General features: G+C 37.3%; 1 protein-coding gene and 1 long non-coding RNA gene across 3 annotated transcripts; both read left to right on the forward strand.

The window, feature by feature from the left end:
• The first annotated feature begins 316 nt into the window (after positions 1-316).
• Positions 317-1,835, forward strand: LOC138133984 (uncharacterized). 2 transcript variants are annotated; one of them, XR_011160598.1, is made up of 4 exons: positions 317-744; positions 798-907; positions 1,234-1,424; positions 1,478-1,835. It is a non-coding gene; the product is annotated as an uncharacterized lncRNA (long non-coding RNA). The 2 variants fall into 2 exon arrangements; XR_011160597.1 differs by having other exon boundaries at positions 798-1,424.
• A 3,601-nt stretch (positions 1,836-5,436) lies between these two features.
• Positions 5,437-7,688, forward strand: LOC138133040 (protein SPT2 homolog). Its single transcript, XM_069050826.1, has 5 exons — positions 5,437-5,636; positions 5,749-5,919; positions 6,034-7,120; positions 7,175-7,384; positions 7,441-7,688. The coding sequence occupies exons 1-5, from the start codon at positions 5,577-5,579 to the stop codon at positions 7,521-7,523; spliced, it is 1,611 nt and encodes a 536-aa protein (XP_068906927.1). The 5' UTR covers positions 5,437-5,576; the 3' UTR covers positions 7,524-7,688.
• The last annotated feature ends 18,224 nt before the right edge of the window (positions 7,689-25,912 follow it).

The raw sequence follows: 25,912 nt of genomic DNA on the forward strand, positions 1-25,912 counted from the left end.
TTCCGTAAGTACATGAATCCACCAAGAACGCTTTAATTCTCGTATTTATTCAAGTGGTTTTAAACGATTTAATAGTAAAATTATACTAATTTACTGCACCGACTTATCTAATAATAACAATATAATTCACAATATAGTCACAAAACACACAAAAAAGTCAGAAACGCGAAGTTAAAAACAGATAAGTTAGAAAATACAAAGCAAAACCCGCTACATCTGTGACGGCGATGTCTACAGTGACGTCACAAACGCTCCCCACTCCGCTCTCAAGTGATAGGGATCGAGGCATCCTTCTATACTTTACCAAAGAATAAGTACGCTATACCAACGTTCGTATAGCGTACTTATTCTTTGACTTTACTCTCCTTGGTTGCCGCTGTCATTTTGAATCGTCAACACCGTGTGTGGTGTATTTGCTCTTTCGTCTTCAAGTGAGGTATTTTGTTGTGTTTAAATCTTCTTAATTATCTGGGATAAGTTAGTTTGTTGGTTTGTATTGACTAAGTTCTGTATTGTTAACCTCCGAGTAATGTGTGTTTTGTTCGTTATTTCTTGCTTAAATTTTTTTTTTGTGGTATTTAAACTTTCTAAGTTTTTAAGATTAGTTAGTTTGTTGTTTTAGTTTGTTTCTGCTCTATAAGTTCCCTATTGTTTACCTTCGAGTGCCTTTTTTAAGTGACATTTCTATTTATAAACATGAATCCCTTTAGTGATATCACGAACAATATCTAGACTGAATCAAAGGTATGAAGATAATATTTTTAATTTAATTATATTGCTTTAAAACTGTTTTGTAGGCAACTCGAAGCTGTTTGACTGTAGCTGACAACCCAGCAGCCCAGAAGATGATGCAAGTGCTTATTCATTTTTCATAAATGAAAAACTTACAACTGAAAGTCCACTGGAGGTTGCTTTTCATACCTTTATAACGCAAAATATAGCAGAATATAGCCTAAGGGAGTCCGTTTCGGCTCAGGGACGCGAGGGTCGCGGGTTCGATTCCGACCCAGGGCGAAATTTAAATAATTAAAAAAAAAGGCCATATTCTGTCTCGTGATTCGGAAGTCACGTTAAGCCATTGGTCCCGGTCTATTGAGTTGGTCATCATGCCCCTCATAGATTTGTAAACCAGTCCTAGACTGTGTAACAAATTTTTTTTTTACCTATCAATTTTATTGACATCATCATTGATTAGGTCAGATTAGTCAAGGGTTAAAAGTATTTTTCTTACAGGTCACTGCGAGATGCTTAGGAGTTAGCAAAAACACAGTGTCAAAGTGTAAAGGTGGTCCAACTAAGACATCATCAAGAAAGTTGATGAGGCAGCGTCCCAGAAGAGTTACAGCAGACTTGCATTGCAATATTAAGCAAGAAGTTCATCTTGTACTCAATGATATGGTGCAGAGCAGTAAGACAAGGGTTGTGTACTGTAAAGCTAGTTTTTTTTCAGTGAGATATTTCTTTTTTAAATTTTCAGCCTTATACCGCCACAGGTTCTTCTGATGTTTATTCAATGAGTAAAGTTAATATTCTAAAATATATTTTAATAAGACAAATTGAATTCGGACTGGCGCACGATAGTCGGTCATTCAGACAAACGTCTGCAGGAAGTCTCAGGATTTAATTTAAATTAACCTTGACGATCTCGTTGTCCATTTTTGTTTTATGTTTATATTACCTACGTATTATCTCTTAAGGATACTCGAGCAGCACTGTCCATAATTTTGTGTAAGTCAGAAAATTAATTTTAAATTAACCAGTTACTGCAGGTGAAAACAAGAACGTATTTGATTTTATTTATTTGAAAAATTAAATACAGGCGTCCTTCAACCCAAGGAATTGTTTTATTTTAACTCCTAGCCCCCTGAGAAATTCCCCATATTTTGCTTCACGAACTGATCTTCCGCTATTTTGAACACAACAATTTCGTAGACATTTCACGACCAGCAAAATTAAGTCGTTTGATTTCGCATTGATATAAAATTGATATATAAACGATCTTGTTGGTTGAGGTTTTACTTTTAAATACTCTTGACGCAAGTAGTTATCATGAGTAGGTACACGTCTTCGTGTAAAATACTGCAACTGTAATATTTTCATTCATTTTATCTCTTATTCGTTAAGGTACTTAATTAGAGCATAATTTCAAGGCACAAAATGTTACTGCTTGAAGGATATATTTCAAATTTTACGCGCGCTAGGTACTACTTTCTCTGCGTAGAATGTAGTGATTTTTATGTCAACCAATCTCTCACTGGACAAACTATAGTTATTTATGATCAATTCAAATTTGTTTCTCATCCTAGCTCAAACATACATGAAGTTACTGCAGCCACTACAGCGTGAGCAACAATCAATGATTGAGTCTGTTGGCAATGAAACAACTGAAAAATATTGGTGTTTTTCTGTTTCGTAATTGGCACTGACCGGATATTTTAACTTGACATGACATTAAAAAAAAATTTGGTTATGTCGGGTATGTTTATGCTATAGTCCATTCATTTTAAATCTTGGGTAAAGTTGTAAACTCAAAACGCCGTAAATTACGAAAGCGGCAAGTTTTCATTGTCTGGGTACTGTAAAGTAGTAATCCCTCATAATAAACTTCGTCCAGCGAGAGATTGGGAAATTTTAAATTGTATTAAATTAACCCACCGCTACAAAATGCACTAGAATATACCGTGCGATCATTTAAATTATAAATTAGAGTAGGCGGGATTTTTTTTATACGATTGCCCAGAATGCCAATTGACTGATTAAATAAATGTGAGGTTATGGTTAACTTTATAGCGTTTACGGTTCCCATATTCAATCGTTTTAATTTAAAGGAAATTAAAGCAATAAAGAATAATGTAGTTTTATTGAGAATTACAGAAAGTGTTCAAAGTGTTCTCCCCCAGCTTCAATGCAACTGTTAACCCTCCGTTGCATATTTTCAAATGCATTACAGAAAGTGTTCAAAGTGTTCTCTCCAAGCTTCAATGCAACTGTTAACCCTCCCTTGCACATTTTCAAATGCATTTTCCAACATCTGAACGGTTATAGCGTTGCATGCATTAAATAGTGCCCAGAAATAATCTAAATTAGAAATTTAGATGATTCAAAAACCACTGACTGTATCTTATTCGCGTAGGAAAATCTCGTGGGAGCAGCTCTTAAACGACGGTAATTTTATAGGAATGAAGATTTAAATCTTGTTTTAATATTTTGTGACGAGTTCCATTTGAGAGGTCCATCTCTTGGGCTAACCTGCGGGGAGGTTTTTTAGGAGACTGCTTCATTCTTGCTGAAACATCTGCCACAATCTCAGGAATTCTTTTTTTGGGCGCTCCGCTACCGGCTTTTTGACCAACAGTCCCAACATTACGAAATTTCGCCACACATTTATAAATTTGTTGGACCACTTTTTGGTAAATCTACAGGAAAATTAGGCAATGTGTTTTGAAAACCATTAACGCAGTGCTCTACAGAATACTTCCATTCGCCATTCTCTTGTTGTTCAGCGTTTTTAAAATAATTCTCACTAAGAAAAATGTTCTGTTCGAAATAAAAAATTTTGAAACGTCACTTTGACAATTCAAATTTTAAATCAAATTGACAACAGTTAATAATGCCAACCTTATTTAAAATTCACAGCCCGCTCTAATTTATAATTTAAATGATCGCACGGTATTAATTAGAGCATAATTTCATTGCAAAAATGTTACTGCTTGAAGGATACATTTCAAATTTTACGTGCGCTAGCTATTGCTTTGTCTACGTAAAATTTAGTGGCTTTTATGCAGTGACGTGGGAAATAGAATAGACGGAGCATCACCATGTAAAGCGTTGATTCCTATATGCAACGTTATGGTAAGTATGGGCAAGTTATGCAGCAATAATAGCAAATCTGTTCTGTATTTGCCTAACATTTATGTGTCAGTTGCGCGGATTGCAGAGGTATCGTATCTGTTGCTTTTATATTAACAAAAAGGACCTATTTGTTTGCTTTTATATATCTAATTATAAAACTCATACTTTTTGAAGATGACTAGCACGTGTTATGTTAAAAATTGCAAAAAGGAACAATAACGCTTCTATAGATAATGTCATTACAAGGATCTGTAATGTTGTTTTTGCTACTTTACCCTCTTAACTTATTTTCTCCTATATGTAGATAGCCATATTTTAGATTTTGAAATTTTTTCGGAAAATCATAATTTTATATTAATCAAACAAATAATTGTTAGTTATACCAAAATTAGACTTCATTACTTTAACAAACAATTCAACAACAAAAATTTAAAAGGTAAGTCTGTAAGACAACTTTTTTGTTCGAGACTGTCAGAATTTGAGAATTCTCTCCTGCGTGAACGGATTTTGATAAATGTCACAACTTGTCAAAACGAAACGTCAAGGTAATTTTAAAGATTTTAAGCGATGTGGAGCCTTTAAGGGGCTCGTCGAACAAAAAACGTTGTATTCAACTTGTTCGTGTGTAAATTGGACCTTTTTGGCACTCGTGGGCCTTTAAAACGCTCGTTTCACTCGCGTTTTAAACTGGCCCACTCATGCCAAAAAAATTCCAATTTACACACAAACTCGTTAAATAAACTACTATTTAACAAAGGTTATACTTTTTAAACATCGATAAATTAATTTGGCTTTTGTCCGTTTTTATTTAATGTATCTTTTTATTGTATCTTTGTTATGCCCATCATTATAAAACTTTCGCAACAGCAACCAGCAATACAATCGGTGGCCATCTTGGTAAGGGCAAAAATGTACAGGTGGGAATCAAAGCGGTGTATCTTACGCTCCGTCTATTCTATTTCCCACGTCACTGCTTTTATGTCAACCAATCTGGCAATCTCTCGCTGGACTATACAAAAATGACCCTTTGATGGTAAATGTCAAATTTGCCTGTCAACTGTGTCAAAGCTGACAACCGGAAATGCGTTTAGATTACAGTGGTACCAAAATCATTCAAATTTTCATTGTTACCAACAGACTCAGTCATTCTTGATCACGTTGTAGATAATGACGTCATCGCAAAAGGGTACAAATAAAATAGCAATGATGTTTAGCTTTTAGTTTTTAAAGGGCTAGACCTAGGACCTAGTGTACGGTTGGCTTCAAAAAAAAACGGGAACTGTCAGAAAAAGTTCTGTCAGATTTTATTCAATTTTTATAGTTTGAAACGGCTTTTTAGAATTTAGGTTAAAAAACTGCACTTATGTGTCAGAAATACTACTGTCAAACTGACATAAATTGACAAATTAAATTTCCAATTCACATTAGGTCAAATTTCAGTTACCGTTTTTTTTTGAAGGCAACTGTAACAATCACTCAGTGTTCATGATTTCGATCTTTCAAATTTAAATTGGGAACGCGTCGACAGTTATTTCTAGTTTTCTTATTGGGAACACTGAGTGTGTGGTAACAGTTTGGTATTTAAGTATGCTGCAACTTCACTGTTATTTCAGTCATATTGGCGAATGATGACATGTACGACATCAGAGTAAAATATGTCATGACATAAATCGCATAATTTGTGGTAATTTGCAAAAGTGTTGTGTATTTACTGAAGAAACAGCATGGATTTCGGTACGCTACTTCATACTGCTCAGAAGAATGAGAAAGTGGGCAAGAAAGAGGTAATTTTGGTAATAATAAATTTTTCACAGTTGAAATGTTCTGGAATCCTTGTGTTTAATTGTTTATGCTTTGGTAAGTGTAAAAGATTATTAATTTTGCCTTTAATTTTAGGGTGTTAGGTATTACAGTACCAAATTCGAACCACCTAAGAAAGAACAGCGTAATAAGCAACAGTTGTCTGAAAATATTAAGAGATTTCTGGCCAAAAAGGAAGCAGAAGAAAAACAGAAAAAAACCGTAGAAAATCGAAAAAAGGAGGAATTATTAGCATTACGCGCGAAGGTGAGTTAAATTTTTTTGATTAAATCCTTTGTTATTTGATTATATCATGTAAATGTGAAATATTAATAAATTCATATATAAATAAACAATTTCATTTTGAGTTAAATATTGTAGGATAAAAAGGCAACTCGACGTGTTAATGTGATGTTAAAACGAACTAAATCAGCCAATCAGTCAGTGCTTCAAGATGCTGTTGACTCGAATAATACTTCAGTAACTTTGGCAGGGCCTATTCAACCAGATGAGGATGATTATGGCTATGTTTCCCAAGAAGCTGCAGCATTTTATAATAAAATGATGGAAAAATATAGCAAAATGCCAGAAGAGCCCAAGTTTAATTTGAATAAAAAAAAGAAAATAAGCACTGATCTGAACAGCACGAAAGAGAGGGTAAAAGCTGCACTAGAACGAGAACGTGAGGAAGCAAGTATGCCTCACAAAAGAAAAAGGAAAACCAGAGATGAAAGTGGTGAAGAAATTGAATTGCAACGCCAAGAAGAGGCACCCAAAAGAAAACCTAAACTACCAGCAACTCCACAGTTAAATTTTAATGAATTATTAAAGCTGGCAGAGAAAAAACAATTTGAACCTATAATAATTGAACCGAAACCTAAAGAAGAAGAAAGATTATTTACAAAAAAGCAGAAAAAAGAAATGGAGAGAGAGAAGGAATGGAGAGATAGAAAAGAAGGGAAACTCCCTCCCCTAGATAAGGGTGCTAATATTAAAATTCCAAAAATGAGTGTGGATAAAGGACAAAAGTTAAGTAATGATGTAAAAGTTGTAAAACCAACTTCAAATATGGAATTAATGAAGAAAAACACTAGTGATAATAAAAGTGATTTAAAAAAACTGCTAACCAGTAACAATAAAACTCCAGAGGGTAATAAAAAAATTAGTCAAAATAAATCATCAGTGGTAAGTGATAAGAGATCTAATGTGCCTTCACCAAACACAAAACCTGGATCAAGCAGTAAAATAAATTGTATGATGAAAACAAAAGATTTGAGTGATGTGAGAAAAAAAGAAGCTACAAAAATTATAAATAAAGAGCTGGAAGTTAAAAAGTTACCATCTTCTGACATTAAACCCAAACAGTTTCCACAAAAAGATCTAAAACCTAAACAATTTCCACCTCATGATGTGAGAAGAAAAGATTTCCCCCCAAGAGATGTCAAACGGAACCCATTGATTAATAAACGTAAGTATAAATCAATTCCACTTTACTAACTTGTACTTAAAAATTTGTTTACAGGTCGGATTTTGGATGATGATGAGGAATATGATTCTGAAATGGATGATTTTATTGATGATGGACCAGAAGAGGAACAAGATTATTCAAAATACATCAGTGAAATTTTTGGTTATGACAAATCAAGATATAAACATGTTGATGATGACATAGATAATATGGAATCTACTTTTGCCCAACAAATGAAAGAAGAAGTTATCAGTACAAAAATTGGTAAATTGCTTTACGTTTTATTGAAGGAATATATTATTTAATTGTGATAATTATAGGTATAATGGAGGACTTGGAAGATATGAAGAAAGAGGAAGAAGAGAAAAGGCGGAAAGCTGTAATGAAAAAGAGAAAATTGTAACTCTTCACTGTAGATGTTACCATATGAAATTATGTGATTTGTGGCATAAATTTACATTTGTGATAGGTGGTTAATTATTTATAATAAGAGAAATATTACATTTCTAATTTTTTATTGTTATCCCATGTAAAAAGATATGTAAAGTTTAATATATAATCAGGCTTATACACATATTTTAGTTGGTCCCGCTCGTTAAAACGTTTCTGCGGAAGAGCGTCAGGTGGAAGTACTAGTGTGTTTCTTAAGCACTGTGGGCGTCAAGGTCAGTGTATTTAAATAAAATTTCTAAAATTCGGTTACAAAGTATGTGTACAAGGTTGTGTGTACGTTTGTCGCGAGGAGACTATTGATGTATAGTTCAGTCAAACGTAGTGTTGTAAAGTCCTCGTCTAGAAATAGTCAATTCTGACTTAAATTGTAAATCATTTTACAATAGCACAGCAAAGCGTCTTATAACAACCATAAATAATTTCTAATTTTATTGCCCCTTTGTCGTGCAGTGCCGACTCAAGCAAGGGCAAGCATCAGGTATATTTAGCAACCCCTACTTAGAGAAAATGTACCTAAAGCATTGGTTCAAGAAATTTTGTCTTTAGTTGTCGATTGATTTTCGTACACTGCGAATAGAAATATTTTGAATTCGCCACAATAAAAAGAGTGTATTTTTCAACTTATAACCTGCGTTTAAATATGTGGCGTCCTTTTGAAGAGAACTGCGAGGAGGAGGAGATGGTCGACGTTGAAACAATTTTTGATAATAACGAGGAAAATGAAGGTAAAAAAATATATAGATAAGGGTGTATATTTTAATGCAAAATTATAACAACGGTACCTGTAATTTTTACATAGGACTGAAAAAGAAACGTACAAAAATTTATTAGAATCGGGGGATGTAAAGCTGTCGGTAAAGAAACAGCCCGATTAACGGGAGTCAACGAAACCACCGTTTCAAAAATTTTGATGAGGATGACGAAGAATTTTTTGAAGAAATCGAAAAGAAAAAAATTAATTAACGTTTGTGCATGTATTTTATTTGTTTAATAATTTACCTACTTATAAATTTATTCCGTTTCAGTTGTTGTTTTTTTTTTTGTGGTTTTGTTAGGGGTTGGGATTCGGTTACGTTTTTCGATGCGTAACAAATTAAGTAATTCCGAAATTATTATTAAAAAATAATAAGAAAGTGAGTGTGAGAACACAGCAAAAAGGAATATTTACCTGATGTTTGTCCTTCCTTGAGTCGGTACTGCAGAACAAAGGGGCAATAAAATTAGGGGGTATAATGGAATAATTTATGGTAGTTATAAGATGGTTGGCTGTCCTATTGTAAAATGATTTACAATTTAAGTCAAAATTGACTATTTCTTGAGGAGGACTTGACGGCTATGTACCTCTCAAAATATCGCCCGAACGCTGCAACCGAATATACTCGTAGACTGACGTCTGACGTTCAGGTCAAAAATTATCTGCAATAATTGTGGATTTCTCACGCAATGAGGATAGATGTCAGAAAGCAAACGTGTTGTTTGTCAAGCAGGCTGCAACAACCAATCTTACGAAAGTAGGTTCCTTAAAAACTGTTGAGAAGAAAGGTTTTATTTGGGTTATGGGTTTTGAACCAACCAACTTGTAAACTACCTATCGATAAACTCGTTGCAGTTGTACTTAGGCAATTTAACATTGAGACAGTATTGTTATAATTGTTGGAAATACGCAAACTCCCATCTAGTTACACATGTTTCAAGTTGCCTGAGCAATAGTAGTTTGTTATGAGTGTTATGACAATTATATAGAAAAGTTGTATTCAATTACAAAGCGAGAAATAAAATTTGTTTAGAATATATGTACAAATACGTTTCAAACAGAGCATAGACTGTACAGTAATGTTATATTACATAATTATAACATTATATCTACAGTGTCCCAAAAGTACCGCCTTTCCTTGAAGGTACAGTTGCGGAATTAAAATTTCGGGCTCTATTGTCAATGTCATGATACGAGTATAAACTCTAAAACAACCTTTACGTTAATATTAATAACCTTATTTTTTTTACTCTTATCATGTTTTTGCCTTTTTGGCATTCAAAAATTGTCATTTGTGGCATAATAACGGGTAGGCAACATATCAAAGCGATGATTTAATTACACTCAGTGGAACTAACGGAAATCTCAAAATTCAAAATTGATTGGGTGACTGACACAGAAAAGTTTAATTTTTGAATGTCAGTCATGATGACAGTAGAAGGTGCTTTACAGAGATTTTGTTGAAGTGACAGAAAAATAGTGCCCGAAATTTTAATTCCGCAACTGTACTATTCCGGACACGGAATCTTGGCCACAACTGACATTTAACTGACAAATATGTGTGAACTAGCCTTTATTGAATATAACCCAACTTTTGACTCGGTAATGCCGTTTACCTGCTTTTTTGATGTCACAAGAAAAATTTCAAAGTGATTTTTTTAATAACTGTCACTTATTAATGACGCTAATGATTGGTTTACATAATTTTTTTAGAAATGTCTAAAAAATATTGGCCAAGATTCCGTGTCCGGAATAGTACGTCATTTAGGGATGTGGTAGAGTGCTGGAAAAATATTTTAAAAAAATCCTGACCCTCCATTTAGGAAATATATGCAATTTTAAAATATAAAAAAAAGGCAACGCTGGAACCTGAGAATTACCTCTACCTATAGTTTATTTTTTTTTTAAATCAGCTGTCAGTGTCAAAACTTTGTAAAAGACCAGACTGTGTTACCCTAAAACCTGTACTTTCCGACCACTGTATAACAATTCCCCCTACGTCAAAATTGAGGTTATGTCTGTCAGTCAGGTCAATGCAGTCCATATATCTAATACTACTACATAGGTAGCGTTTTTAAATCCATCAACTTTTTGCGGTGAATTTCAACATTGGTGGACTGTCAATCATAAGTTTTTTTTGTGTTGAACATTTATGTTGTGCAAAAATGTGATGAATAGGGAAACGGATTTGGTGGAAAACTGATGACTGTGCTGACTGGTGCTGATGTCATGACACCTGAAGTGTAAACATAACCTAAACATTTTTTCATTTTCGGCGACTATTATTATTATATGAATAAATATGTTCGACATTAGTCTTCTTGGGACCATAATATTAGTAAAAAGGATTACAATGCCATTGGAAGATTCATCAGATGATGATTTATTAACTTCCTCTGATGAAGAAATTATTTTAAACAGAAGAAAGACTCATGAAAAAATTAGAGGATACGTGAATAATGTTGCACTTTTCCAGTTTTTCCCTCGCTTTGCTTTGACATTGACAGTTTGACTTCGCTTCGACAAACTATTTTGACATTTCCCCCACTATTCGTCCACCAAACAACCAACTCCCATTGTAGATGGGAAAGGTGAATTTTGGTTGAGCCCAACATGAAATTTTTGGTGAATAAAGAAACGTATTTTCTTAAGCTCAACATAAATCTAACAGTAATATAACAACGTTTTGGTAGAAAACTGATTCCACCGATTGATCCATCGATGAATTTAAAAACGCTTCCATAGTATTAGATATATGATGCAGTCTAACGTAAAGTAACGCTTAAGGTATAAGATTATATGGCCCTTTAAAAGTATTTGACCGGAGATAAACGTTCCTTTTGTCGCAATTGCAGTAAGCGGTCAGCCCAACCATAAATCATGCCTCAAGCAATTCTCTATTGTGAATTCCAGAGCCGGCCTCAAAACAAATGGGTACCGACGAAATTATATTTATTTATTAAATATACAATACTATTAAATCATCTTTACTGTTTTCAAAACACAAAGAACTAAAAGGAATTTCGTTACAATAACAAAATTTACAATAAACATCAAAAACATGTTCTTTCACAACTTTTTAATCCCTGCCCTGAACGAAGGAAAAGGGATGCAGCTGCACGAGCCGAGACACCCCATCTTAACGCCAATATTGGTTTCCATTATTGGGATAATTTTAGTGCTGCCATATAATCTTATAGGTACCTTAAGCGTTACTTTAATTGAAATGTCGAACGTAGTCAGTGTTAAAGGTTTCAATGAAATGTAGGTTTATGTAAACTCTGTCCACTCATAGATTGCTACTAAAGCAATGTCAATGTTACTAAAAATGTTCACTCTACGGTACTATGGCGGACAAAAAATTTTGAACGATCAAATTTTGGCATATCAAAAAATGTCATTGTAAGCTGCCCTTTACTGTTATTATGACGTTTATAAATTAAATCGAAAAATTGACGGTTTGAAGTAAACGTCTCTCAAGTTTATAATAATAATTTAGTGATACAATGCCAGCCGTATCTGAATTTACTAAAGCCAAAATAGTAACCCTTCACCAGAGGGGTATGTCGTATGGGCAAATTTCGACGAATTTAGGGGTATCGAAGCGCACTATCCATGCCATTATGCGGAAGTGGCAACACACTGTGACGGTGGAACGGCGTCCAGGTTCTGGAAGAAGGCGGGTGTCTTCCGTGGAACAGAAAGAGGCACCCCCGAACTATCACCGAAATCTGTGCCTGTCCATGAGGAATAGATTGCTCTTGGTTGACTTCTTCAGTTTTATTTGTAAAGTTTTTTTTATTTTAAACTTTTAATTTTAAGTTTAATAAATAAATGTTATAATTTGTTAGTATTGTGGATTGATCTCTACTTTGAATGTTTTTATATTTGCGTACCAAAATACAACCTGTTGGGTCGTTCTGTCTTGATGTAAATAGAACTAAATTTGGTTTCATCTATGATGAAGACATTCCTGATTTTGTGTTGATGCTAAACCTGTAAGAACTAGATAGGTACGTAGGGGAGAGTTGCCTATATTGTACCGGGTTGCAGTTTTTTGACCGTAACATTTTTATATTGACTCGATTTGAAAAATGGACTTTTGCGGGATGATTTTCAATATCTTTAACAACACGAGAATTTTTTTAACATTTTTTGGGAAACCATAAGTGCCTGTATTTGCTTTTAGAAAAAAAGCTTACATTAGGTACAATATAGGCAACCGGTTTCCTAAATTGTACTACCCACTGCCTAAATTGTACCTACAACATTTTTGTAGTATTATTGAGCAATCACTTAAAATTTAACAGAAATATTTATTGTTTGTAATTATAAAATCAAGATATAATAAAAAAACATAACATAATAAAAACTTTGAAATAAAAAACTAAAGAGAAAATTTCTAAATCAAAATGAAATCACAAACCTTTAATAGGTACTAAAAAATTAACAACATTCATCACAAGCATATACTTTCTCTGCTATTGCCCCCGAACAGGATTCGTGAACCCATCTTCTACATTTTGAGCACTGAACCATGTCTTCAATAAGATTTTGGTCACATAAAAAACAGTACCATTCATCAATGTTTACTTCTATTTCTGTTGCTCTCGAAGTCGATGGGCGAGGTTCATTGGAAAGTTTACATTTAACCTTTTTAGGTTTAACGAATTTTCTTTTACTTTGCTTCTCTTCTAGATCTTCTTTGTAGGGTGTAGCAGTTAAAATAGTAGCCTTTTGAGCAGGTCGACCTCTTTTTTTGGTATTTTTGGTTACCAAGGGTAATGGAGACAGTACTGTTGGACTAAAATAATGATCATTAATTGTGTCATCATGGTGATTGTTCTCTATCTCTATCGATAAATTGTTTTCATGCGTTGGTGTAGTGTTTCCTTGTTCTTGATGTTCTACAGCAGTTTCACTGAAATCACATTCATTCTCATTTTGATTATTGTGCACTTCTGAAGGTAGAAAGTCTGCATCCGTAAATACAAATCTATTTATGGGCCAAATTCCGGCACCTCTGAATGATCCAATTGCGTTAGACAATGTTGCAGCTTGACTGTACGCAGTACACAACAATTCCGAAATTTCAAACTGTGTGATCGCCTGTGATGCATGACTTTTGAGCCACGTTTCTTGTGCTTGTATGTAGTACTTTCCTAAAGGGCAGAAGAAGCCCACATCCAATGGTTGAAGTCTGTGAGTTGTGTGACCTGGTAACTGTAGTAAAATGACTCCATTTTCTTTGGCCAATACTATTGCCTTAATATTTTTTGAATGAGTTGTATGTCCATCTACAAGTAGTAAAACCTTTTTTTCTTTTGTCGGGTGAACGTGATCAATAAAATGTTGAAGAAATTTTACAAATAGTTCGGAATTTATGTAACCCGTTTCTGACACCTCAACTAGACTTCCAGGAGGAGCTCCTTTTTTCAGTGCCTCATGCATTCTCATTCTTTTAAATATGATCATGGGAGGAAGAAAAAATCCCGAGGGACTAGCACAACACACTATTGTAGTGTTTACCCCTCTTTCACCACTTGTGATGCCCCCAATCTGACGTTTTCCTTTTTGACCTACTATTTTCTGTGTCTTTTTTTGCACAGTCGAAAATCCGGATTCGTCCGCATTAAAGATTCGCGTTTCACTTAAATTATTTTCTTCTACAATTTGTTCATACAAATCAAAAAATTCACCAACGCTTTTCTGATTAAATCCCCTTACCCTCGCCAAGGACGTGGCCTCTGGTTGCCTTAGCGATAGATCTGGGTGGCGTCTGAGAAAATTATAGAACCATTTCTTTCCCGCAATTTTCTTGTCCTTGTTGAAATTACATTTTATTTTATTTTTTTCTACTATTTCGAAAGCCAGCTTTCTAATTTCGGTTATTGTTAATCCAAACATATGTTTTTCTAAGTATAAAATATGTTGAACAAGATCTTCTTCAATATTATCTGGGAGGGCCGTTTTATGTCCTTTGAAGGTTTTGTTTCCGTTTGCATATTTATTTTCATTTTTGAAGTGTCTCTTAAGAGTAGGTTTGCTGATACCAAACTGGCGGGAGCATTCATTCAGTCCCATACGCCCTTCTCTATATGTTAAAAGAGCATTGTCTAAATTTTCTTGGGTCCATTTATAATTTTTTTTTTTTCCATGCTCATCTAAAAAATATAAAACTTTTAAGTCTCTTGTTTTCTTTAATTGTACCGGTACAATATAGGAATCCATACAGTGGTACAAATTAGGCAACTCGACAATTTTTACTTTAACCTTTATTTTTTTGGTAATAGAAAATGTAATATGAATTAAAAATTAGATGATTAGGAAGCTAAAACTATCTAGTTTCTACCACAGTTATCGCCAATTATATAAACATTCAGCAAACATGGTAATTTACTTACGTTTGTGAGCTTAAAACTACATCAACCAACCTTAAAATCTTGTTTCTGCAACAACTACGTTGTGATTGGTCGTAATCCCGCCAATTTTATACCAACGATTCAAAGTTGTTAACTCTTTAGAACAGTGAAAACTAGAGGGAGCTAAAGGTCATAGTTTTCGCGAAATTAGAAAGGTACGATTTAGGCGCCGGTACAATATCGGCAACTCTCCCCTATCTACATTCTACACCACTCGATCGCCTAGGGGCTGCAGCGACTTTCGCAATTTCGACGGCAAAGACGAAACGATTAAGATTCATCCACGTTCACGATTCGTGAGCCGACATAGGCACACCAAAATTTTTGTGTTAATCTATGATTGACTAATCTGTCACTGGCGTGGAGGGAGAAAAAAGTCTTTTCTCCCTCCACGGTCACTGGTGACATGACAAGAAAGGCAAAAATAAAAAATGAGGTTAGTTGACCATAAAGCCATAAAGCCATAAAGTTTTACATTTATATGTCAAAGGAATAACAAGTCGTTCAACATTTTTTGTCCGCCATAGTACAACAAATAGATCCGGCGCGAAATTTAAAAAAATGGAAAGAGCAGGTTTACACGTGATGTTTTATTATTATTCTGCATGTTTGCACTTAGGAAAGACGAAAGATGAAAGAACACTTCAGTACAGTAGGAGTAATATATTAGGTTTTATTAATAAAGGGCATTTCACGAGTAATAATGTGCCCGACGGAATAAAAAATGCAACCCACAATACATTTTCGAATTTCCGAAAAGCTGGCTACTGAAATTAAAATATCCAGCTTTTTTCGGAAATTACTAAACACAAGCAAGAGATTATAATAATATGTACTCCTATTTAATGCATGAACAAAAATTACCTCTGTATCATTGGTCAGTTAAAACCCCAGTTAAATTAATGCGACTATTCCATTTACCTGTCATTTGTTAAAAAAGGACCAATAAAAACACAATTTTACACATTTGTTACCATGGTTTCAAAAAATTGGACCGAATATTCCCACTCGTGGAAATTGTATCGGTAATACCACTAGTGATCCCAGCGATAATTTTTAACAAATGAATGCAGCAAATGGACTCACGTGTCTTTTTTGTGTTGTTGGAAACATTTTCTTCAATTTCTTCTTCCGATTTGCTGCCAAATTGCCAAAGTTGGTTCATGGAATAGTCCTCCGAATACAACTCGTAGTCGAAATTATGTAGACTATTTTTCAAACTGGTTTCACTCATTCAATTGTGCTTGTGAATCTCACTCGTGCTGACGCACTCGTGGATTCATTTCCAAACACAATTGATAATTCGTGACCAGTTTGAAAAATAATCGACATAATTTGGACTACTCGTGGTATTACATTTGTCATTTTAATTTTAATACAAAAATAAGAACGCACACTTTATATGTAATTCTAAAGACCACTCAAATGGGGATATTATGATATCAATCGACGCGTCTTGAAATGACAAATATTTGATACCATTGCGCCAAAACGCTAACTCTATAAATAAAGCCGCAATCTATAATTGAAAATCAAAAACTTCCATTTACTTTGTATGAGTGTGAAAGAGAGCGGTAGATCCCCTTTTCAGGTTAGTTTTGGGGACTCCATAAATAAAGATAGTTATTTACGGGGGCAATTGACTTCTTAAGAGGGTTCACAGTAGGATGTACCTATAATTGCAAAGATGACACTGAACCAGTACAATGCCTTTAAAAGGGAATAGCCGAATCCGTAATCCCCCGTAAACTACAAATGACAGTTTTATGAAGTGTTCTGACAGAAATCAGTTGGAAAATATTTCAAGTTTTATCGATTTTGTCGCTTTATTAATCGAGTTACACATTTGGCGCAATGATATCAAATATTCGTCATTTCAAGACGCGTCGATTGATATCGAAATATCCCCATTTGAGTGGTCTTTAGAATTACATATAAAGTGTGCGTTCTCCTTTGCGAATTTGGAAAATTGATAACAGATAAGTAAGAAATTACTAATAAATAAGTTAAATTCTTGAATAAGCAATTTTGAAAGTATGTTGGCCTCATCGTCATCGGATTCATCAGATGATGAAATAAGGCCTCTTATAAGAAGACCACCAAGACCAATTATGCATGGCGACCCTTTTACGGAATATACTGAATTCCAATTTAAATTACGTTTATCCACAATCGATACATTATGAGGTCATAATTCTCCTGTTTTGAGACGTCTTATGGGATTAATAAAACACTAATATCTTATATTATAAGACACTATAGCGCTAAAGTCAGAATAACTTTATTTAGATCTACTTAAGATTTACATTAATATTCACATTAACAGACAAAACTTTGGCGTTGTTTCCTTTTAAAAAAGAAAATATTATCGGTCTTTTTTTGTTTCATTTGGGAAGAGAGATTAACTGCAATAGTATGCCACGGTTCGAAAATTTCATCCCGTTCGTTTTTCGTTTTTTTGCGGATTTGGCCGGAGTGGAAGGCCCATGGGTTCCACTAATGCTTGGGAATGCACCATCGTTACTCGAACACCTCGAAAGTAACCTTAAAAGTAACGAATTCAGTAAACTCTCGCTCGCAGTTAGGCTGAGAGTAATCGCATGTTACCGCGACCGTTTTGTTTGTGTCTTTTTCGTTCCCGATCCCTCATCCTCCCGTTCGCTTGTCGTTGTCGTTAATCCTTTCTACCTTGCCTTCTCTTTTAGTTTTCCTTGTCGGCTTTTCTTCGTTTTCTTTTCGTTTGGCCCCAGCTGAAGAGGCAGCTGGAATCGTGCCCTTATCCTCACAATTTCAGCGGGACGGTAGCTATATACCGTCGGGTTTGTCAGGTCGCGAACCTTGGCCCTTCGCCAGAAAAATTTCGCTCTTTCCTATCTTCTTCTTTCTTCACGGCCTAGAGTTTATCGGAGTTGAGTAGGTCTTCTGAATGTACCGTTCACTTACCTTTCCCTTTTTTTTGACACCAACTCCATAAATTCCCTTCACCTTCTCGTCCCTGGACATTTTTTTTTCTCCTTCTTTCACGGAACTCTCTTCATCTCCCGAAACACCTGGAGACGGTCTCGATCGACGGTTCTCATCGATGATCGACGGCGTAGGCCTTTTGGTCCTTTTGTTTTGATTTTTCTAACCTATCTCGGTCCCGCTGTCGCGCGTCAAAAATTCGACCACGCACGCACCTGTCGGTTCACGATATTCCTTCTGTCGACAGCTGTTAAGGTCTGTTTTCCTTCACCGAGACTGGTTAGACTTTTTTGGGCAAGGCGATAAGTTCGCGATTCGATGCCACTCTTCCTCTTTCGCAAAAGTACCGTGACTGGGTGAACTTCGTGGCAGCGTTTTCTTGTGTATCGCACCGATTTTCGGGATTTTCACGAAGTCTCGCGTGCCCGTCAGAAGAGTTGCGTGGTTCTCCGTTTCGTGCTGGATAGCGTACCTTTTGGAACCCCAACTCTATCGGAATTTCCGGATCTTGGGAGTCACGGACTTTTTTTTGGCTTTTCGTCGCCCCAAAAAAAAGACCTCACGCCGACTGAGTAAGTCACAGTTTTCCCGTCGTACGTTACCTAATGGCGTTCTTTTCTTTCTATAAGGCTAGGGCCACACTACAGACTAAATAATCGGCCGATAATTTAGTCCTATTGGGTAGCTTCCGCGCCCACCACGTAAACTAAACTGTTTTCGATCAATCTGTCGGCCGACTACAATCGCTTTAGGCTAGGGCCACACTACAGACTTTTCGTCGGCCGACAATTTAGTTGGTTGCTTAATAAGTATGAGGACTTATGTGAGTGCGCACACTAAAGCGATTGTAGTCGGCCGACAGATTGATCGAAAACAGTTTAGTTTACGTGGTGGGCGCGGAAGCTACCCAATAGGACTAAATTATCGGCCGATTATTTAGTCTGTAGTGTGGCCCTAGCCTTAGTGTGCGCACTCACATAAGTCCTCATACTTATTAAGCAACCAACTAAATTGTCGGCCGACGAAAAGTCTGTAGTGTGGCCCTAGCCTAAAAGAGTCTTTTGAGCGGATCTTTTATTATGAGGACCTTTTGCCGGACCCGTTCCAGCGGATCCGTCGAGTTCCCTGTTTATCGGGCCTTCTTCTTTTCACCTCCACCGGAGTCAGCATCGGCCTCAACGGTACCAGGACCGCCGAACAGCGAACCCCGCAGGACGCCGAAGGACTACGCAGGAGGCTCAGGTCAGATCGTTCCCGAATATCATATCGCACCTACAGGAACAGAGCCTCCATTTTGTTCGTGTCGGGTATCTCCGTCTCTCAAGGCCGCAGCAGTTTTTCGGCAGGGAGATAACGTCCCTTCTTTTGCTTCTTTACCGTCTCTCTCTGTCGCGTATTTTGTCTTGAATGTGTGTGTGTAATTTGGAGTTCAAACTTTTTTTTGACAATATTATTTGTAAATCCGACGCCGGTAAATTCAGAGTTGCGCTTTAATTCGATACCGTTTGTTTCGCGGTCGCACCGAAGCTTGTACAAGTATCGTCGGCGGCTCGCGGGAATTTCATTTTTAGTTCAGATTTATTTTGTGCGTTACCGGTCAGGACCGTTCATTGGATTTTTTTTTGTTTGTTTGTTGCAATTATATTTGGCTTTGGCCACATCGAACAATAATTTAGTTTTTTTACCAACAATTAATTGTACAAATTATCCTTTTAATTTTCACTTATTGTAAATAAATATTGTACCAGGGAATATAATTTGATTAAATTGGTTAACTGGGACACGTGCGTTTCATTTCGGGTATCGGCCCCGGAGTATCACTGGATCCGGATACTCCCTAAGCATCAGTGCCGGAGGATCCTGGCGCCCTTACTATCTTGTCTTTCGGGTCTGGCTGATTCGTTCGCTACCCCGCCCAAGACTGAGCTACCGGCAACAATTGCCAACCGCCGACCCAAGATTTTGAAAAATATCGTGGCAAGTAGATGGAATTGTAGTCGCACAAGAAGTTTCGGTGCACTTTCAAAGTTGCCTTTAACATAGAGACATTTGTCTACGACGAAGAAGGTACGTACATAGGTACTTTTTACTGACATTGAAGAATTACGCCGATAGGAGCTCTTCGGTTATCACTGATGTTACACTCCTTTTTTTCTTTCCAATTAATAAAGTTTGCAAATTTTCGTAGGCTTTGTTCGATTTTCTCGCTTTTTCAGTTTCTGTAAGTATTTCCGCTGAAATATTCTGATTCTTGCTAATATTTTCTATTTTTCAAAAATGAATTATTGCAAATTACAAATGGGGTCGACAAAACAATCGGAAATAAATAGGAACCGTTCCATGACTTTCTGGTATAAATGAATTCATCGTAAAATGACAAACGTCATTTGAAAATGTCAAATAAAAATTTTCAAAAAAAATAAAGGAAAAACGTGATTCTTTGTATGTACCTGGTTGTGGATAAAATTTTGTATTGCATTCGTTGTCTTATTAGTTTAAAACACTCCAGAAAATCGTAAACAGCTCGAGCTAACGCTCTCGTGTTTACTTTTTTCTTTCGTGTTTTATATGCTTAATAAGACACTTATACAGGGTCTCTATAAATGATTGTCTGGTCAAGCCAGCCTTGGAAAAAAAATTTACTGTTCCGCTTTTTTGAAACCGATGCCAAATTCTAGTTCGTTTTCACCATGGCCTCCTTGATCGAAAGAGACAAAGTCTCTTATAAGGCCAGCCGCATTAGCTAGTTTCAGGCCTTTTTCGTGTTTTTAAGAGGGCAGCACTATAAGGGGTCTGGAGGGTTGCCTATCTTCAATAATATAACCTCAAATAATTGGCAGCGTAAGGTTAGATTGGTAAGAACACGGCCTCCTAGATTCATAAGAGACTCGTCTCTTATCCGGCCTGCCGCATTCGTAGTTCTAAGCATTATTTTTGTTTTATAGGCTGCGCCACAATACGGGGCTTATGTGTTGTAGTGGTTGCCTGCCTTGCAGGAAATTATTGTTTTATAGAGGTGTTTTCAACATTTTTCAACAGTTTTAACGCACACATACATCTGACATTTTTTCAAAATCTCAAATCAAAAACATTTTTTATGAACGGTAAATTTAATTTCAACAAATTTCTTTTTTATTATTTTTTGTTATTTGTCTGTGTATGCAAGTTAGGTACAAAAATTTACGACAGGAAGTTCTAATTTTTAAATAAGTGTAAGTGTCTCACTCACATTTTACCATGAACAGGACAATTAGTGGATTTCCCGAAAGATATGAGGCCAAGATATTCTTCAAAACAAAATTTATATTTTCCTTTGGAATGCTTGGTAGAATTTCTACTATTATTGAAATTATTGTAAATTGTATAGTTTGCGAACGAGAAATTGGAATTTAAGTTTCTTCACTTGCAATGGGTTTAGGGTAGATTGTAAAGATTATAATATTGCTAGTTACTAAAAAGGAATGGCGAATATTGGCAAAATGCAGATTGTTTGTCCCTCCTGGAATGAACTGCTCATAGTCGTAAATCATCATTATTATCTATAACGTTTAACCTACCCAAAACTCATTGCAAGATGCAAGTGAAGAAACTAAAATTCCAATTTCTCATTCCCAAACTATACTAGACCCACAAATTGATCATTGGGGTAACTTAGCCTTCCTCTATCTTAGTAATAAATTAATTCCAGTAACGGGATTTTCTTTTTCGAATTTGAATCTTGTAAATGTGACAAGCAAGAATCACATCCATGGATTGCCTTCGTTATTTTCATAATTAAGTAGCCACATAAAAAAGCTGTTGCCGCCGTCTCAATTTGAAAATTGGTACTTGGCAGATAACTAAAAGAAGACAATTTTTCTAGTTTTTCCAGAGAACTATCTTGCAAGGTGACTGAAATATTTACATTGGTCCTTAAATTTTGGAATCTTGGTAAAATTTTACTACTTGCATATTCTGCGGCACTCATGATATGATCTCTCAGTCCTGTTGATCTCTCAGTCCTGTCTTCGAGTGTCTTCCATGCCGCATTTAAAGTGATATCATTGGGTAGATTATGATAAGAAGTGTTAACTTTGTGTCGTGAACTAATACAACATTTTTTCTTTGTTTGTGGCATTTTTTAAAGTTTCAACTGCACTTAGTTTTTCAAATTGACAATTTATTATATAAAATGTCATTATTCATACGTATTTTAGTTGCATATACTAATATATGGATCACATTAAAGTCGCTAGATGGACATACTATACGGGGAATTTTCAAAAACAGACATTTATCGAATGCGACAGGCCGGATAAGAGACGAGTCTCTTATGAATCTAGGAGGCCGTGGGTAAGAATCTATAAATTTTGGGATTCTGATATGAGAACCATAAAATCATATTTTTTTTTATTACAATAGATAAGCCAGTTATCAAAAATTATTTATTGAACAATAATAATGTAACAATAATCATGATTATGTAATTCTAAATTATTTTCTTAATTAATTTAATTTCATAAGTTTTCTTTTTTTGGTAAGAATGTTTGTCTTTTTAAAAAATTGTGTCTTCGAATTACAATAATTACTTAGTACCGGAGATACTAATTTACTGTTACGATTTAAATCGCCACGCGATTGTAAATCTTCGCGATATTTCTAGAATGTTCTAGAATCCATCGCGACGGAAACGTACTCGGACTTCCGCCGAAAAATCTGCGCACAGAGGGGGTGGAAGCTATAAATCGGGGGAACCAGAGACGGAAGGGGGGTTTTTTCACGACCTTTTGCCGGTGGTGTTGTGAGTGCCTGGGGAGAGTCAAAGGGACAGTGATCGAGTGAATTTGCAGAGCTGACGAGACGACGTAGTGGAGTTCACGAGGGCCGATGGAGACGATTCGTCAAAGTACCACCGCCCACATCGCCAAGCGGATCAAGGACTTCACTACGGAAGGTTCCAAACCGAACGCCTTTGCGGATCAGGATCTCGTCGAGTCCTGTCAGTCCAGGTCGTCCCCGGACTCACCGGAAGGTGCCGGATCTACCCACCAGCAAGTCCGGAGCAGTGGTGACACCCCAATTTTTACAGGCCGTAGCTTCTCAAAGTTTTCGGTTGTATTTTGTCACTCCGTCGAACTAATTGAGCGTTTGTATTTAACTATAGTCAAATTTCCATTGTCACTCATTATTTCGACGGGTGAAAAGTTCTATCAAATTCATTTAATTTGTATATCGCGTTTAGGATTTATAATTTGTTCCACTGTTAAAGTTCCAGTTTTGTCATAAGGCGCGTCATTTCATTAATCGTACTAACTTAAGAAAAAATTTCCTTATCAAGTCCGTCGGGTTTTTATATTCACGAACGATTATTATCAATCCGTGAGTGACCTCGCCAGGAATTGTGTATCGCGCTCACCGAACATTTTTTTACGCGTGGTTCTTCACCGGTCCGTACCGGAGAAAAACACCTTAACTTCAACTTTTTTTTTTGGAGCGAAGGAAGACTTGGAGGACCTCTCCGCTTATGCGGGCGGCGTAGCCGAATAGCGACGTTACGTAGGATCAGTCGGCCTTCCTCCTTCGCTAAAGAAGGGATTTTTTTTTACTGTTTCGCCGGTACTCGTTTGTTGAATATCCAGGACCCGGAGGACCCTCCGAGGAGTTAGGGTTATTCAATTTTGTACACGCCATAGGGCTAGTCAGGCTTCGTAGTTGTTCTTTTTCATTATATCATTATTTTCATTGTTGACATCTGAATAAACGATTAGTTGGAAGATTGTGTATCATTTCCCGTACTCCGGGCTGTTCTCACCAATTTTTCAGCTTCAGTCGGCGTTTCTCGTGGTTCGCATTGTAAACCGAGTCGAAGCCACGACTTGTTCGTTATACCCCTGAACATTCCGGATTTGTAACCGGTAACAGGGTTGCCCAGTTTCGGGAGCGTAATTTATAACGTAACAATATTGGGGGCTCAACCGGGATTCATTTTGAATTTCGTGGGCTTCGGTCGTCGGTAGCGCGGCCCGAGAGCGCAGACTGAGGGTTGATTACCCCGGAGAGCGGGAAAACATTTTCTTGTGACTTGTCTAATTTTTTCTTTGATTCTGTTTCGTCGGGGGAAAATCACTGGAACCTGACTGGGCTGCAACAACAACCCGGAGCCTGAGTGTGGAGATTGCCGCTTAGTCCACGGGGGAGGAGTGTCATTGCCTTCGGAGTTCTCGGAGGGGAACCGAAGTTCGTCGTCAGCGAAGAAGTTCCGAATTGGAGGTTCTTCAGGGTGGAGAGCCGCAGCTGGCCATGGCTACGGTATTGGTTCTGTGATGGGGTTTTATTTTTAGAGGTGCGCGCTTGCCAGTGGATTTTCCCGGGAGGCCGACCTTGAGCCCCAGTCACGGAGATTGTACCAAGGGTCCTCTGAGCGCAGCTGCCGTCTTCGTCCACCTGGAGAGAGGACAAGTAGGGCGAGGTATCAAAGACGACCGAACCTAGGGGAAGACTTCGAACTCCAGTGGTACCGTTGCTCACCCACGTCGGCGGACGGGTAACAACATTGTGTCACACCAGGTGGATTGCACAAGAAAGGAGTAAGTCGGAAAAGAGAATGGTGGTGAAAATATTTTAACGTGTTCATAGTGGTCGTCGGATTTTAGCAATTTCGTGTTTGTGTTGTCAGAGATTCACGGTCACTGGTACTCCGGAGTTTTCTTTTGTCGGGACCTGGAGTTTCCATTTTTTTTCCTTTGTTGGATCGTGAATGTCGCCAGCGTCCTCGTCCATTTTCGATGTCGATTTTCAAAATCTTTGGGAGGTTGGTTGGGAGTGCGGCAGGTCACTTTCGCGATTTTTTTTTTTTTTCACCGGTTCGGGTCGGTGTCGAAGAGCGAACGGTCGCGTGGTCAACATTTGGGGGTGACAAGTGAGTCGTTGCGTTTTGCGTTTCCATTTTTCTGTCTGGTTGTTGCGTTTCGTGAATCCGAGTAGTTTCTAGTTCGCAAGGGACGAAAGTTGTATTTTCGGACGTCGTGTCGTCAAGGTTAAGGACCCGGAGGACGGTAGCGTGGTCGTCGGCGTGGTGCGCGGGCGGTCCGGGGCGAAAGAGGGAGAATCGTGGTGAGGTTCACTAGGGGCGAGTGTCCTCTGGAGGGCCGAAGTTGAACGGTCGAGGAACTCGGCGCCATAGCGCTGCGGCGGATTTGGAACCTCACGCACGGAAGACCAGGAGTGGTCGAACGCCTAGTTGCGGATTTAATTCCTTACTTTTGCACTAGATCTTCGCGCCGTCCACGCGACGAAGAAGACCTTCCACCGTGATGTCATTCCGTTCGGGAAATTGAATCGGTTTTTGACAAAGTCGCCAGTTTTTGAATTTTTGCAACTCGGGGGAACGAACGCACGATCATCAATGTGGGACGCGGGCGAAGAGCGCGCCGACGGTTTCCAGCGGCTATTTCGAACTTGACCCACCAATGTTGACAGTCTTCAAAGTTTTTCGTGTGTTGTTTTGAAATTCGTGCTCGGTTGTGGTAGCAACGGCTACACAGCCGCACATGGGTTATCAGTTTTGCAAATCTTTGGGAGGATGGAAGGGCGAGCGAAGGTCTCTCTCGGGGTAGCCAGACCATCAAGGCGCTCAGGAGTAAACCCCAAATTTCAGGGCAGTCCAGCAACCGGGTCAATTTGCACAAATGCCTATTGTTTCAAGCCGCTATATCGACGTGGCTGTCGGTTCCTTCAGATACGGTAAAACGGACCCCTTATCACTCCGGAACTAAATTTCAGCGGCTACGGCTAAATAGCAGCAAGGGGTGTGGGAGAGTTTTGTTATTTTATGTTTGGGTTTTCAAGTTTTTAAATAATTTGCATACGATCCTTCTGATCGCGTCAGTCTGGCAGGACTACAAACTGCTAGGTCTGTTCCAGAGACCTGGGGCTTCACCCCGAACAGAATCATCTACTGGACATTCATCTTGCAAGGTAATTTAACTCCGTGGTCGAGTTTACTACGTTGGGGGTCCACCAGTTTTTTCTATCGGTTCACGGTTTGTAAAAATTTCGCCCAGCTCAATTTTTATATTTTAGGGGGGGTCGCGTGTTACGATTTAAATCGCCACGCGATTGTAAATCTTCGCGATATTTCTAGAATGTTCTAGAATCCATCGCGACGGAAACGTACTCGGACTTCCGCCGAAAAATCTGCGTACAGAGGGGGTGGAAGCT

This window comes from Tenebrio molitor, chromosome 6, assembly GCF_963966145.1.
Source record: "Tenebrio molitor chromosome 6, icTenMoli1.1, whole genome shotgun sequence".
Classification (NCBI taxonomy): domain Eukaryota; kingdom Metazoa; phylum Arthropoda; class Insecta; order Coleoptera; family Tenebrionidae; genus Tenebrio; species Tenebrio molitor.